The following is a 17872-nucleotide window of genomic DNA, read 5'->3' as shown; positions in this document are numbered from 1 at the left end:
AAAAAAGCTCTGGCTCATTATAATATGCATAAAATTGAAAACGAATCAATAAAAATCGACAAATGTTTAGGTTTCAGTCTAAATTGCTAAAACAAAAAGAAAACGAAAATATTTTTAAAATTAGCTAAATGAAAACATATTAAAAAGCAAACAGAAATGATAAAAATCTATAAAATACAAAATGTAAAATTGAAACAATACAGCTTATTAAACTTAGTAAGCTAGTGGAAATGACAGAACTACAAAGCAAAATTACTAAAAACAAAACAAACAGAAATATTACCTATATAAACAAAACTGCAATTGTCTAAATTGCAAAAATAACCACAGCCAAAACTGGAAATTAAAGCTTTATACAAATAATGAAAAAATAATAGAAATGACAAAAGGACACAACAAAATTAATACAATAAAAAGAAAAAACTCTAAAATTATAATATTAATAATATATAATAATGCATGAACATAATCTACAATAGTATAGCGATATTCAACAGTCAACAATTATAATAATAAAACAATTTAATAAACTAGCATTGCTCCAGACAGAATAGACAGTCACAATGTACAGTTCATTTACTAATACTGGAGTAAAACTCATGGAGTATAAGCTTAAAATACAAATGTGATTATTTGGATCATTTAGTACTCCTTTAACATTACTAGTCACAAATACACAATACTTCATCAACTTCATACATACAGTATATGTAGTTGTATGTGTAAAAATGAAGTTATACACAGCTCATACAATGGTTTGCACTCCCAAAGAATGACAGTAACAGATTTAAACATAAAGAAAAAATCCCGATAATTTACTCACATCCTTGCCATTGCTTTGTTCAATTGAAGAGAATTTAATGTTTTGGGGAAAACATGATGGACTTTATACAGTGGACTTCTATATATAGTTCAGTGGTTTGAATTTCTAAACATTTCAAATTTTTTTCTACTTAAATAAGTTCAGTTAAAGTCAGAATTATCAGCCCCCCTGTTTATTTTTCCCCAATATTGCTTCAACGGAGAGAACATTTTTTCAACACATTTCTAAACATAATAGTTTGAATAACTCATTTCTAATAACTGATTTATTTTATCTTAGTCATGATGACAGTAAATAATATTTTACTAGATATTTTTCACGACACTTCTATACAGCTTAAAGTGACATTTAAAGGCTTAACTAGGTTAATTAGGTTAACTAAGCAGGTTAGGGTAATTAGGCAAGTTATTGTATAATGATGGTTTGTTTTGTAGACTATCGAAAAAATATATAGCTTAAAGGGGCTAATAATTTTGACCTTAAAATGTTTTTTTAAATTAAAAACTGCTTTTATTCTAGCAGAAATAAAACAAATAAGACTTTCTCCAGAAGAAAAAATATTATCAGACATACTGTGAAAATTTCCTTGCTCTGTTAAACATCATTTGGGAAATATTTAAACAAGAAAAAAAATCAAAAGTGTGGCTAATAATTCTGACTTCAACTGTATATATTTATCATTCTTGTGTATTTGAAATATTTCTATGTATTTTTTTCCCTCCTTTTTCAAACCAACAAAGACAACACATACAATTTTGGTGTCCAGATCAAAGTATAATTAGATAATTACAGTAGAGGGGCGTCATGGTGGTGCAGTGGGTAGCACAATCGCCTCACAGCAAGAAGGTTGCTGGTTTGAACCTCGGCTAGGTCAGTTGGCATTTCTGTGTGGAGTTTGCATGTTCTTCCCGTGTTCGCGTAGGTTTCCTCTGGGTGCTCAGGTTTCCCTCATTGTGCAAAGAGCTCAAAAGCTAATAAAACTTCTTGATCATGAAATCTTCTTGACTCCTTATGCTTGAGCAACCATTATGCATGCGCTACAGGTGAATTGGGTAAACAAAATTGCCTGTAATGTAAGTGTGTCAATGAGATGTATGGATGTTTCCCAGTGATGGGTTGCAGCTGGAAGAGCATCCGCTGTTTAAAACATATGATGGATAATTCATATTTAAAGTTAGTCATTTAGCAGACGCTTTTGTCCAAAGCAACTTACAGTTGAGGAGGCATTTGGGGATTCAACAAGAAGAGGCAATACAGACAAGAAATGTTAATTATACAAAGGAACTCTTTGTGCTCCGAGAATTTAGTGCTAACGTAAGAAAGGGGGAGGTTATTTTATTTAATTTTTTGTCTTGAAAGAGAAAGAGAGTGTGTTTCTACAGGTGGTTTGTCAAGCCTACTCACCTGTGTGAAGCATACTTCATAAATGCACAATGTTTGTTTTGTAAAGCTAGAACAAAATCTTGGAAAATAACTTTTTTAACAAAAATTTAAAAAGAAATAAATATTAAATATGTACACAAAAAATTTAAACCAAATATCCCAAAATAGAAACAATAAAAAGCCAATAGATCATAACATATACTGTCAGCGCCAATAGCCTAGTGTTTAAGTGCACCGATATATAGCACTATGGTGCTCGCGGCAAACTGAGTTTGATTTCCGGCTTGAGGTCTTTTGCCGACCCTTCCCCTCTCTCTGTTTCCAACAATTTCCTGTCAATTCTCTGCACTATTATATCCATTAAAGGTTAAAAACACCCCCCTAAAATAATTATATATATATATATATATATATATATATATATATATATATATATATATATATATATATATATATATATATATATATATATATATATATATATAAAGATCATTATTGCTCTAAATATGCCAAAAATATTTCTTTCTGCACTGAACAAAATAAATAACATTATAATGTACAAAATAAAACTGAAGCTTTTGACCAACACATTATAATTATTATTTTATTAATAGTAATAATATAATAAGAAGAACCAAAAGAAGGAGAATAAAAAGAAATAGAAGTAGAAGGCGAAGAAGAAATAATTATATAAAGTAGACCTATAACAAATAATAGAGGTCACAAAAGTTTAAATCTTTTTTAACCATAAAATCTTGTCTTTGTGTAGCCTTTCTTTAGTGAACAAAACCAAAAAGTTCGAGTTTTAATAGTAGCTTGCATCTACAGGTCTGTAGCCAGCCTCTTGAAAGGGGTGGTTCTTTTTTCTCAAAAAGTGGAGCTTTTTGCAGTTATTCTCCTGAATTTCTATTTATAGGAGGAATTATGGGAATTATAGGTTCAAATACTGCATTTTAGCGACATTTTACGCTCTAATCTTTGCTGCATTAGCTTGTCCGATCATAACCACACTTTTTGATGCAACAAAAGTATTTCCATAATAAGTGCTTACCATGCTATTTTACCACAAAGTATTTATTTAGAAATGTACATTTAAACTGTAAGTTATTACAGTTTTATAAATAATGTTATGAGATTAGAATTTTAAATTAAACATGTTGAATGAAGAAGTATGAAAAAAATTGTTATTTAAAAAAATGCTAATTTATTATTATGCATCATAAAAAACTCAATTAGGAATCCCTTAAAATTTGTTAAAATCCAACAACAACAACAACAACAACAACAACAACAACAACAACAACAACAACAACAACAACAGCATTAACAACAACAACAACAACAACAACAATAACGACAAAAAACATTAAAAACTGTAGGTAGATAACAAACTGGCTAGCTCATTTCCTCAGTCAGAATTTGTACATTTAAATAAGTAAAAATTTAATTTGTCCTAAAGCCTTTTCAATGGGCTATCTAGTCTAAAGTCTAAGTGCATTAATTAACAGAACTTTCCATCCTGCTTACAATAATCGTTGAATCCAAAAAGCTCTTTATTCTGACCATCGCCAGAATATTGATTCACATCTTCTCAACATGAAAACGTTCAGCGTCACACCTGTTCCTCCACAAACCACGCCCTTTGCCTCATCCATTGGTCAATTGTCCAGAAATCCCCGCCCTCCAGGTCAGGGGCAATCCTGGCGTCATTAAAAAATCCCTGCCAGCCCCGCCTCTTATCCCGTGAGTTTCTCCACATACATACATTTGTATCATGGCGATGGGACATCATCAGAATCAGGACGCGTCACCTGTCGGACAGTGTTGAGTTTCTGCGTCGAGCATCTTCAAGCGCTCTCCGTAGTGCGCTTTTCACGAGGGACTAACTTGTGACACCGTTTGAAATGTCACCGGACAGCTGAGAACTTCGATTTCAGCCTATTGACAGGATTTAACCGAGAGGAAAAACTTCGCTTGCCATGTCTCTCCTGTGCGTGAGAGGTAAGGGTTGTTTTTGGATGTTGTTTTAATGTTTTCTGAACGTTCTGTATGTGTTTGCATTTGGCAGCGTGCGGCGAACAGGTGTTTTATTTCTTGAAAAGTTTACGTTGAAGGCGCGAGCGTCAGCAAATGTACATGTCTTATTATTACTAATTTGTTCTGTATTGTTTGCGGTTTTAGTTAGGGAGGCTGTTTAAATGTATTGATGTGGGCGAGGGATCAAACAGGTGGAAGTATTACATAATTTCAGGTTGGCTATAGATATGATGCAGTTTCCGTCAAGCAGCTGTTTGGCCTCATGATGTAATGCAGCTCAGCAGCCTCCAAAAATCGTGCAACAAAAAATAAACATTTTTAAAACGATGAGGTATGATAAAAACTGATGGACAAGAAATATTATGGAGGAAAGGGATCTTTAATCTTAACTTACATGCACCATAAACACCAACAAATTAAATTAGGGCTGCACGATATTGGAGAAGTCTAGCATTGTAATTTTTTTTATTTTGCTATTTATATATTGCGATATGAATACAAATTTACCAGATAACTTGAATATCTCTATTTGGAAAGAAGTTATGACCAATTCCATGCGAATGTCAACCTTGCCATGAAAAAAATTAAGTTTTCACCAAAATACTGAAACTGCTTGACGTTTTTTGTGTAAGCAAGTATTTTAAAGTACTTTAGAAATACTCAAAAATGTCTGTCAGTGTTTTTAAACAATTATATTTGATTTACCAAAGTCACACGAGTGGCAATTTCACATGTCACATCCATAACATAGAAGTGTCACATCCATAATGAAACTTTTCCCTCATAAATGCAAAAATATGAAATAAAATGAAATCAATCATGTTTGTTCTATAGAGAGCCAAATTTCATCCTGTTGATTAGCACTATTGTTTGGGAGTTGCAGTTTAATTCACAGAATTTTTTTAAAGCATGTTGTATACTGTAAACTCGCATACTTTTTTGGTCACATCCATAACGCATGTTTATTTAAAATACAAAACATGTTTACAGATTGATATTTTTCTGATCCATTGACTTTGTGGTTAGTTGTTCTGGAAAATATAAACAGATGTGTCAATATAATGTTAACATATCTTTCTCTGTAAATTTATGTTTTGAGTTTTTACTGCAAATGTCACATCCATAATGCTGGAATTGCTTTTAATGTTAGAAGGATTTGGGATGATTCTGCAGTGGGAGTGTATCTCCATAAAATCTAATAAACAATCTATAAACATTTTGGCATCCCCCGACACATTTTCGATATGGACTGTGCTATTTGCAGTGCATTTGCATATTTTCATGCGTAACAATCTATAAATAAAATCAAGAAAAAGATGCAATTGAATTAAAGTGTTTTAGCGTTTCCTGAGTCAAACAATATTCAAGTACAGTAACTGAATGATAAAAATAAAAATAATTAAATAAAATAAATCGTTGTTAATGGTACAATTTATTATGCCTGAATGTTTTTAAGGTCATTATACAATTACAGGCATCAAAAACACATGCAAATGTTGAATTATAATCCAGACTCAACATTGCGTATGCTTTCAATCTGACTATTGCTAATGATCACATTGTGATATCGGTGCCGAAGTGATATATTGTGCAGCCTTATATTAAGTGTTTAACCTTTTTTAAACAATTTGTCCTTGGACATAGTATAGTGATATAGCTATATAGTTTGCAGATTCACTGAACCTGTTTTTATTCATTTTCATAAATAATTTTTTGGAGGGCTTTTCAATGCCCAATAAAAACATGATTTATGAAAATCATGAAATCATTTATGAAAATGCAAATGGACCTTTTGTATTTTGAAAGAATTTATTTGTAATATTAAATAATTAGTTGTGCTGTATTAAATCTGATGCTGTATATAGAGAGTATATATGCCTGTACTTGTTAAATATTTATAGTAAATGTAAACACACTATGTAACATTAATCTTAATAATGTTTTCCAGTTTTATTGTTTATAAATTATGAAAAGTAATAATAAGTAAATAATATATTTATAAATATAATAAATGTAATAATTTAACGTCTTTATAAACTTTTTTTGTCAAGTAAGTTTTATTTGGTCATTGAATAGAATTACAATAATCACAAATTCAAGGATTAATTTTTTGATATGCATAAACTTTTAAAAACAAACAAACAAACAAACAAAAACAAAACAAAAACAGATACCCCATCACCAGCCTGTAAGTATACAATACAGTGCTAATCAAAACATTTTACAATACATTTACAATACGTTGCTTTGGGGAAAATGAAGAAAAGGCCCTAAATCTTGTGAATTTGTCCAATGTTGCCTTTTAAAGTAGTCTGGTTCTTCAAGACATAGTTTAGTAGTTGGAGGATTAACATTTTTCCAATCTTCATGTAATTTTAAGTGGTACTTTTATCTTTATTTGTAATTCACTCTTAATAAAAGCATCTGCTAAATGAATAAATGTAAATATAATTATAAACACTTTGTAATTTCATCGAGTTATTACTTTAAAATCTGTATTTTTTTTATTGTATTAAAATATGTTGTATTCTATAATCAGTGGTCTCTCATCAGACGCGCTTGAAGGAAAGCAGATGAAACACTGTGTGTGTCACCTGCTCTCATACTCCTTCAGACGTCCACATACTCCTTTTATCTCTGGTCACTGGCCAATGGCAGACCAGCATCCCCATCATTTCCTTTCTTTCTTATCAATGCTCAATCTGCTCCAGTGGCAGTGCTGGCTTGACTGTCTTTGGTGAAAGTGTCTCTGGTTAACGTAGGTGCTCATTTTGCTTAAAGGCTGAATGGGGATGTGGGGGAGGACGGATCTGTACGCTGATCGCTCATCAACATCTACGTACAGTATATGAAGAAGCACAGGCTAATGTCATTTAAACAGTGATTGTGCTTTCTGACAAATAAGACACACGAAACCAACCATGTAGGTTTCTTTACAAAAACAAAACAGAACAAAAAACCATATGCATTACAGTGGGAGCAAATTATACAGAAAAAAAAAATTATCATTGGATTAACTTTTTTTTTTTTTATTATAATTTTTTTTTTTACAATTTATACGGGCTGAATTTAAACAAACAAATTAGGTTGAACATTACTAAATTAAATTTTAGCCCATTAAGATTGTTTGCAACCAAGTATCTTAAAATTGTATATCCAATGAATCATATCTGTCAGTGTGCTTAGAAGTGGTTTAGATTCAAAGTCTCCGTTTACACCTCTGGTATTGTGTTTTTGTTAACCTGATCACAAGTAGATGACACTAAATGCACGTGTAAATGAGTTCTGAAAGGTTTTATTTTTGTCCACTTTTGATCATTTCCAGAAGGTAGTTTTTGTGGTCGAATGCTTTCAATCTGTATCCAGAGCACATCTAATCCATGTTTTAAGAAAATGCTCCAAATTAAGATATTCATACCTCACTGGCATGTATTAAAGCAATTGGATTATAATCAAAACTCATATTTGATTTTTATTTGTTGCTTTTTACTCATTCATAAGCTGCATATCATGGGTTTGTTCATTCGACTGTTCCATCACACTGAATGCTTCTGCAAAAGTAATGTAAAGTGTGGCAAAATAAGAGGGAAGGGAAAATCCGAACACAATGGTTACAAGGAACATTCGAACACATCGTAATACCAGGTGATAACGCATCTTACTGAAAATGCATGTTAATATTAGGTGGAGATTGCTGAAAATTAATATATTAAAAAAATCTTATTGTCAGGCATGTACAGCTTTTGTTTTTTTTACATTTTGTCTGGTTCTCATTGGTTGGGGCTCATATTGTGCGCATATTGTGACACGTTAGATCTAAAAATAATTCATATAAATTCATATAATATTCATGATAATATTGTATTATTGCATATTATTACATTACAATTTAAATATTATACTTTTAAAATGAACAAGTATTAAATAACAATACAATCACTGAATAGTAGTTCAAATATACAATACTAATATTGTATTATATTGTAATCTTGTTCATACCAACATCTGCAGATAGAGATGGGCAGATGAACGATATTATATCAAATAATTTTTGCCATATCGCCCAGCTCTGTCTGCAAGCTTTTATTTAGGCAGGCAAGTGAGTATACATCTATAATAACTCAATTTTACATTTAAATAAACAATAATTTAACTCAATATTACATTTAAATATGAAATGCAGTTAGATTTACAGTGAATTTAGTCGTCACAGTTTCACAATTTAATTGTCTTTAAACAGATTGTTTAATGATGCCCTGAGGTGCCATAAAAGTATTCACAAGTAAATTGTAACAGCACAGTTTACAACCATATACCAGGGCTTCTAACATTATATCTTTTACCTTTTAAAGACATAATCTCAAATAAAAGTCAGACTACATTACATTAGTCTACGCTGAACCAGCTTAGCCCATACAATTAGCCCTAAAACAGAGTTTTCAAATGTATTCACTTGTGAGATTGTCTTAAAAATTTTTGTGCTTCATTTTTGTGTTACAAAAGTACCACATTGAAAATGGATTGTTAAAATGTAGAGGATTGATGCATTTGAAAAGTGTCTGAAATAAGCCTCTGTTTTCAAGTGAACGTTTCAAGTGCAGTAGCGCAAGTCATCCAGTCTTGTTGGAAGCTCACCTAATTTGCATTTGGGATTTTTACCTTTTTTGCAAACTTTGAAGTAATTTGCTCCATGTTAGGATGGAAACCCGGCTAATGTTGTGAAAAAACACCAAGTTTAAAAAAAGTACTTCATCTGAGTAAAATCAGTGACAAATTTTAGAGGCATTTACTGATCGCTGTCATTATTAGAATGAAAAATAATGCATTTGGCAGGATATATGCACAAAAACTACATTTTTCGGAGCCAAAAAACTTTGTAAACTTGTCGTCTTTGGATCACAGTGACCATATTATGAGGTTTTTAAAGGAGTGGTGTTGCGTTTCATTCGATTTAAGGGCAGCAGACTTTCCTTCCTTGTTGAAAGGAAACCATAGATGCCTTTAACCCCATCACCTCCTTTCCTCAGAAACATTGTTGATCTAGAATGGCATAACTGAAGTTATGCAAGTAAAGCAGAGAGTCAGTGGAGACGAGCAGATTTGCAGATACAAACACTTGCAGAAAAAAAAAACATGTAGAGGATCTCCAGACAAGTCAATTATTCAGAGAGTAATTTGTTCAGGAACCAAACTGGCAAATTTGAGTGCGTCTCACAAGAGATTGTTTTTCTTTTTTTGGTTTAAGGTTTAAATGTTCAAAGCATTTCTCAACAGATTTACTGTGTCCTCAAGTTTCCCTTTTACTCACATAAAACGTGTTTGCAGTTCAAGTTTGAATTGGATGGAGGAAACCAGTTTTAGAAATCTGCATGGTTCAATTGTGCTGTAGTTTCCTTATTGTTCTTCTTTTTTAGCGTAACTGGAACTGGAGGATTTCAGGATTATATGAACAGCATTTATGCATTTAGGACATCTTAAAATAAAGTGTTACCACAAGTTTAAAAAGAATAGGATAGGAAAGGTGTGTAATTAGTTAAAGATCTAGCATTGACAAAAACGTCTTCAGCTGTGACTTGAACATATAGCCAATGAAACGGTTCAAATGAAAGTCTGTGAAATTGAGTTTGTGCCTTTTTTGGATCGAGGGCACTAAAATGTGGAATTCACTTGCAGAGAGTAAGCTTCTGGAGGACACATGATCCTGAGGTAGTAAATTTAGGTAAAGGGCTGCAAAGCCAGTAGATATTCTGTTGGCAGACATCAGTGCCTCAAATTTTGATGTGAGCAGCTATTGATAGAAAGTCATATAGAAGTAGGCATGAGCCAGTATAAGATTCTGACAGTATGAGAACCTTGGATACAAATAATACGGTTTCACGGTATTGTGGTTACTTCTCTTAAATAAGTCGTAAAATAAATCTTTTTAAATGTATTTTCCAAAAATAAACCATCAATCACTGACTCTCTACAGCCTCATCTTTGGGTAAGGAAAGTACAGCTAACCAGGGTTGTCATGGGGTCTTAAAAAGTATTAAATTTGACATTACTATATCTGCAGAATAGACCTTTCCCTCACACTTCAGAGCGCAGCGTCTACGCAACTTGATTTAACCGGGATCTACTACAATGTTTGTTTTCCTCTTTTTCTTTCTACAGTATTTGTGGGTGGCGCCGGGGGTTTCAATTTTCCCAGGTCTGCGTGCACAACAAATGGGATGGGCTTGAGTTCCATACCGACGTCAAGCCGACAGTACTAAAGACTCGTTACAGTGGTTATTCATTCGAACCAATATGAGTCGACTCTTTTATTGATCAATCAATTGTTTTAAACATGGTCCACTTTCAGATTTAAGCCTTAGCTGGATATTTCACTTTACTGTTACACACTGCATGGAAGGTCATTTTCAAAAACGCATAATAGGGGCTCTTTAATGTGTTTAGGGGAAAATAATTATTCTAGATTTTTTTTATTGTACAAACAACCAAGACAAAAACAATTCTTAAAATAAAAATTCTAAGTAACAGTTTAAGATACAAATAAAACAGACTAAAATATTTTAAGCATTATAGTGCAGCCCCAAAATACTCAAATGAATGAATGTTTTTAATTTGAATTCTTTGCCACTCTCCTCCAAACTGCTTTTCCCATTTGTCAGCAATACACTAAAATAATAATAATTATTTAATTTAAAGTATGACAAAATGTGGTACGATCACATTGTTTTATAAAGTAGTTGTCAGAATATGTATGTCTCGTTACATTATTCCATCCCATATTTTGAAGTTCGTTGAAACTATGAGGCAGACAATTCAATTCAATTCATCTTTATTTGTATAGCGCTTTTACAATGTAGATTGTGTCAAAGCAGCTTCATGTAGAAGATTATAGTGAATTGAAACGGTGTCAGCTCAGTTTAAGTTCAGTGTGGTTTAACATTCACCACTGAGAGTCCAAACACTAAAGAGTAATCCATCTATGTGCAGCTCCATAAGTCCCGAACCATGCAAGCCAGTGGTGACAGCTGCGAGGAAAAAACTTCACCAATTGGCGAAAGTGAAGGATAAAAAAACCTTGAGAGAAACCAGACTCAGTTGGGCATGACCATTTCTCCTATGGCCAAACTTCTTGTGCAAAGCTGCAGTCTAGACACCAGAGGCTGGAGAACGCTGGACGTCAGCAAAGACTCGTCTGTCTCTGGAGTGTCACAGGAATCAGACGCATGCTCTCTACTCCTCCATGACCACCACAGCAGCTGCTCAGGATATGGCCTGGTCCAGGATTGTGGAAACCTTGAGATCATCTTTTCACAGGTCTTGGATCACATCAGTGACACTGCATAACCTCCGGGCGCCTCGGGATGAGTATCCCCATATGGAAATAGAGAATAAAGAGAATAATTAGCATAGCTGCTGTTAATAGTGTATATAAACAAGATGCGTTGAGTACATTCATGCATCATATCTCTATGTGATGCATTAAGTGTATGCTTTACTAAAAATATCTTTAATCTAGTTTTGAACTGCGAGAGTGTATCTGAGCCTCGGACATTATCAGGAAGGCTATTCCAGAGTTTAGGAGCCTTAAATGAGAAGGCTCGACCTCCTTTACTCGACTTTGCTATTCTAGGTACTACCAGAAGCCCTGAGTTTTGACATCTAAAGAGCGGGTTGGACTATAGCGAGACAGGAGGTTGGTTCGATAAACAAGAGCTAGATTAATTAAAGCTTTATAGGTAAGTAATATTTTAAAATCTATATGAAACTTAACAGGCAGACAGTGTAAGGAGGATAAATTTGGGGGGATATGATCATAATTACTAGACCTGGTAAGAACTCTGGCAGCTGCATTTTGTACTAGCTGAAATTTGTTAATAGAGGATGCTGGGCAACCAGCGAACAGAGCCTTACAGTAATCCAACCTAGAAGTCATAAAAGCATGGACTAGCCTTTCTGCATCTGAGATGGATAGCGTACTTCGTAACTTAGCAATATTTTTCATATGAAAGAAGACAATTTTTTTCTGAAGGCAGAAGACACTAATTGAATAATTAGCTTTCTCTATATATAAAATCACTTTGTAAGTTTACTTTAATTTTAACTGCTTTCATTCAGTCACCAAAATGGACTTCTTGTCTTGGCACCATGCATATCTCTTTATTTAATTATTAACTGCATAAATAATGTGCATCCTGTGCTTGAAAGCTACATCTTAAAAGGTACCTTTCCCAGTTATAAGGGAGCAGTGAACATGAGCTTCTCTCTTCTTTTCCTAGTGCAGGTTTGGTTGTTGTACATCCTCCTCTGTAATGCATTATCTGTATTTAGACTAACCTAAGAAGCGTTCTGGCCTTCCTGACTCACCGTCCGCCTCTTTCATCAGGGTTTTGTTTCTTTATTTATTGCTCTTCAGACAAAAGGCGCATCTCCATGGTGATGTCATTACACACACAAATGAGCCGTTTTGATGCAAACACATTATACAGACACACACTCTATGTTCATATGGGGTCAGATGGACCTGCGTTTTGCTACTGTAACCACTTTGGCCCTGTCTATAGAACTGTGTGTTGGGCTTTGGAGAATAATTTAATTGCTGCACGTTTGCTGACATTTATCAGATCGTCTTTATTATAGTCATACGGGCTGCTGTTCTCCTGTGGTCACTATGTTTAATTAAAAAGATAAAGGAGTTTTGAATAGGCAGCTTTGTATGCGTGTGTGTTGATGGATTGTATTTATGAAACATTGCATGGATGGCTGAAATTTACATCTCTAATGCGTTCACTTGCTTACTCATTGTGACCCCTGATGTCGGAGGTAGCTTGTGATGCAAGTGTGTTTAAATCATTTATGGAAAGCAGAAAATACATTTGGATATAGTTGTTCAGCAGTTTTACAGAATTAATTACTTTACGCACAGAATGATTTGTGTAATTTCTGCCCAAAAATCATATCTCTAATTATGTTTTGGTTTTATTTATTTATTTATTTTTTGCTCTGTTTTTGTGGTTGTAGGTTTGCTGGCTTAGGTCTGTCATGCATGTATAAATATGACTCTAAAACTGATAGTAGTTGATGGCAAACCCCTGTTAATAAGATGCAAATGTTATTAGTTGTACAAAATTAGAATAACTCAAACTTTTGTTGAAAAACAAATCCCAGCAAACCATTGTCATATATCAGAAATAAAATGCAAAACCTAAAAATTAATAACACTTTTTTTCCCTTGTCACTTACAATGTCAGTTTGCTAGAGCACATGGTTAGGCTTAAGGTAAACAATTAATCCATGCAAATTAATCCACAATTTATTTATTTTTTTACTAATCTTTAATCAAAATCTATTTTGTTTCATGTACAAATAAAAAAAATGCCATGCCAGATTGACTTTTTATTTAATTTAATTTTTTTAAAGATTTGCAATAGGGCTGCACAATATATTGTTTCAGCATTGATATTGCAATGTGATCATTTGCAGTAGGCACATCGCGAGTTTACGCAATGTTGAGTCTGCATTATAATTTATCATTTTGCAAGTGTTTTATTAGGCCTGCGACTGTGTGAGGGTTTTAAAAGGAAAATCCTACCATTTTTAATGTAATAACGATAAATTTTTATTGAGTTGTTTATACAACGAAGACTATACAGTAACATTTTACGTTTGATTATTCAATTACTATGTGCCTGAATACAGTTTGAGTCCTCTGGAAAATAATAAAATGCTGTTTATTTCATTAGTATCTATTTCTTTATTGAATTTATCTACGCTTGCAGATTGTTCATTTTATGCACTCCTATACAAAATCATCCCAATCACTCTAAAATAATAAATTCTTTCTAGATAGTTATTCAACTCATCTATGAAATTGTATCGCAATATATACAGTTGAAGTCAAAATTATTAGCCCTCCTGAATTATTATCCCCCCTGTTTATTTTTCCCCCCAATTTCTGTTTAACGGAGAGAAGATTTCTTTAATAACTCATTTCTAATAGCTGATTTATTTTATCTTTGCCATGATGACAGTAAATAATATTTGACTAGATATTTTTAAGACACTTCTATACAGCTTAAAGTGACATTTAAAGGCTTAACTAGGTTAATTAGGTTAACTAGACAGGTTAGGGTAATTAGGCAAGTTAATGTACAATGATGGTTTGTTCTGTAGACATTCGGAAAATATATATAGCTTAAAAGGGCTGACAATTTTGACCTTTAAAAATGTTTTGTATTTTATTTATTTATTTATTTATTTTTTAATTAAAAACTGCTTTTATTCTAGCCGAAATAAAACACTTTCTCCAGAAGAAAAAATATTATCAGACATGGTGTGAAAATTTTCTTGCTCAGTTAAACATAATTTGGGAAATATTCAAAAAAGATAAAAAAAATTCAAAGGAAAGCTAATTAATCTGACTTCAACTGTGTATATATAATGTTAATTCAGTTCAATTCACCTTTATTTGTATAGCACTTTTACAATGTAGATTGTGTCAAAGCAGCTTCACATAAAAGGTCATAGTAAATTGGAACAGTGTAGTTCAGTTTTCAGTGTTTAAGTTCAGTTTAGTTCAGTTCAGTGTGGTTTAAAAATCACTACAGAGAGTCCAAATATTGAAGAGCAAATCCAACGATGCGCAGCTCTATAGATCCTGAACCATGCAAGCCAGTGGCGACAGCGGAGAGGGAAAAAAAACTTCACTAATTGGCGAAGTGAATAAAAAAACCTTTAGAGAAACCAGACTCAGTTGGGTACGACCATTTTAATTTCTCCGCTGGCCAAACGTCTTGTGCAGAGCTGCAGTCTCAGCAGCGGAGGCTGGAAGCTGGCCTCAGTGAAGACTCGTCTGTCCCTGGAGCGTCACAGGAATCAGTCCCATGTTCTCCACTCCTCCATGACCACCACAGTAGCTGCTCAGGATACGGCCTGTATATACATATATACATTTTCCAAAAACTTCCATGGAGGATCTATAATCCATATATGTCAGAAATTATCACATTTCTGACACAATTGCCAGGTTGACTTTAAATGGAAAAGAGACAGTTATTGTATTGCAAATCGGTCATATCTAATTCACACAGTTTATATCATTTTTTTTTTACCCCAAAATAAAAAACACATTATTAATTACTCTCTCTCAAATCGTTCTGAACACAAACAGCAGTCTAGAGTTTAGAACAATATGAGGGTGAGTAAGCTCCCTCATCCTCCAGAGTAATGACAATTTATATGTGGTCATATTTCTGACTTGATTTGGAACTTCAGGGCAAATGTTTGCTTAAGAAATGTAGAATATCAAATAAATGTGACTGAAACAATTTTCCCAAAACTAATGATTACAGACACGACATAAAATACGGCTAAATAAAATGCAAAATGTAAGCATTGTACTTTTAAGATTGCAACTTTTGCATGATGCTGTTATAAATCTTTTGGTTTGCATTTATTCATTCATTCAAACATTCATTTTCTTTTCGTCTTAGTCCCTTTACTAATCCAGGGTCGCCACAGCGGAATAAACCACCAACTTATCTAGCATATGTTTTACGGAGCGGATGCCCTTCCAGCTGCAACCCATCACTAGGAAATTTAGTCTGCATCTAAATAATAAAGTATAATATTGCCATATACAGTAATAAAAGTATTACTGTAAACAATGTATTTTGCGACACCACAACATAAACAATAGAGCATAATATGTAATGGTAGACCTTTTATTTTCTCTTTACGTTATATTTTGTCATATTGCAAAGCCCTATTGCGGTAAATAGAGGGTGAGGGAGCTTTTGGATTTCATCTAAAATACCTTCTTAGGGTATCGGGATTTGGAACAACATGAGGGTGAGTAATTAATAAAATAATTTACTTTACTGTCCTTTTAATTAAGGTAGGTAAATGCTCTAAGCTAAAAGTCTGTTTCATTTTAAATGTCAGAAGAAATGTAATATTAAAAAGATTTGAATGTAACTTGTTTAATAGTAGGGCTCCAGAGATATAGAGTGTGAGTGTGTCTGCCGGTGAGGAGTGCTGGACTGAGTGGGGGGATTGTGAATGTAATCCTCTGGCCATCTGTTGCTCTCTCCATCCAGTCATGCAGCTTCTGCAGGGTCGAAAGTGAACGATACACACCAGCAGTCACACTATGACGCATCGATTCCACTTCCTGCTTAATGCACTGCATTTCCTGCTTTACTGTACCTGGGTTTTTTTTCTAAAAAGCTTAAGAAGTTGCAGAAATAATCCCACTTTTGTGGATTATATATCATTTAGCTATTTTTAGGAAGCATTTTAAATGCATAGAAAGCAACTTTATGCCATAAGGCATCTTGAGCAGTATTATATACAAAAAATATGAACAGAGCAGATATGGAAATGAGCAGCGTGTGATTGGTTGCTGTCGCAGAATTGACTGACAGAAGACAATTAGGAGTCTCAAAGTGACATCCACTTATTATGTAACTGACACAAAACAATGGTTTAAAGGTGTTTGGCATCCAGGCATCCATTTTTTTCTGGAAAAAAAAGCTTTGGGAAGCTGTTCTCATGAAATAAACCCCAAATAACATCAGTTTCAACATGATTGCGTTTAAAATCAATTTTGCTTGACATAAATGAAAAGTAGTGCTGGGCAAAGATTAATCGCATCCAAAATAAAAGTTTGTTTTGACGTCAGATATATGTGTGTATTATATATATTTATTATGTATATGTAATACACAATTCATGCATTAAAAACTATTTAAATGTCTATATATTTCATATACATATCCAGTGCTCAACATATGAGAGTAGACCCTTCACAAATCTCTCATTTAGATTAATATTGTCTATAGGAAGCTTTACAGTATTTGTGCATATACATATGACTGCACGATACTGGAAAAAACTTACATTGCCATATTTTTACTTTCTGCAAATTTTATTGCGATATTTCACTTAATAAATGTAATAATTTTAGATTGATTGGGATGATTTTAAAGGGGAGTGCATTTGCATAAAATATAATAAACAAACTACAAGCAGAGATAAAGTACAGCAAATATACAAATAAAGGAGTCTAAAACTATACAGGTACAGAAATAAAGGAATCAAATGTACAATAAAGCTGTGCAGTATATCCTTCATTGTGTAAAAAATTAACTGCAATAAATCCTTGTTAAAGATGCAAACATAAAAGTTGTTTGTTTGAAAAATGCTTTAAACTCGCTTGAAATGTTTACAGAGGCCTTAAAATCACAAACTTTTACTTTTTACTTTATGTTAAACTGAAATGACTCCAAAATGATCATGTCTTCTAAACGGTTGTACCTGGTCAATTACAATCCTGACTCCACATTGCACGTGATGTCACTATTGCGGATTTACACATTGCGATATTGATGCTAAAACAATATATTGTGTAGCCCTAGTTTAGATTAGTCTGTACTCAAGCCAAATCTGGAGCTAATCTAACAAAATAACTAATGATAACAGTACGCCCAGATTTATATGTTAGGGAAAAATAATAAATAAAAAAAAAAATGGCAAAACATTTAATTTATAAAATTTTGTTGAAAATTTTGTAGTTTGTAATTTTATTCCAACATTTCACATGAACTTAAATGTATTATCTTTCTATTTCTAAAG

At 33.0% G+C, this 17872-nt stretch overlaps 1 protein-coding gene across 1 annotated transcript in view; it reads left to right on the top strand.

Moving 5' to 3' along the window:
* The first annotated feature begins 4002 nt into the window (after positions 1-4002).
* unc13bb (unc-13 homolog Bb (C. elegans)) overlaps positions 4003-17872 on the top strand; it is a 128312-nt gene continuing 114442 nt past the window's right edge. Inside the window, exon 1 of the mRNA XM_056467035.1 lies at positions 4003-4207. Within this exon, the coding sequence (XP_056323010.1) occupies positions 4186-4207 (22 nt within the window). The 5' untranslated portion in view covers positions 4003-4185. The remainder of the gene's footprint in view (positions 4208-17872) is intronic.

This window comes from Danio aesculapii, chromosome 10, assembly GCF_903798145.1.
Source record: "Danio aesculapii chromosome 10, fDanAes4.1, whole genome shotgun sequence".
Taxonomy (NCBI): Eukaryota; Metazoa; Chordata; class Actinopteri; order Cypriniformes; family Danionidae; genus Danio; species Danio aesculapii.
This window is presented reverse-complemented; position numbering and strand designations above follow the sequence as displayed.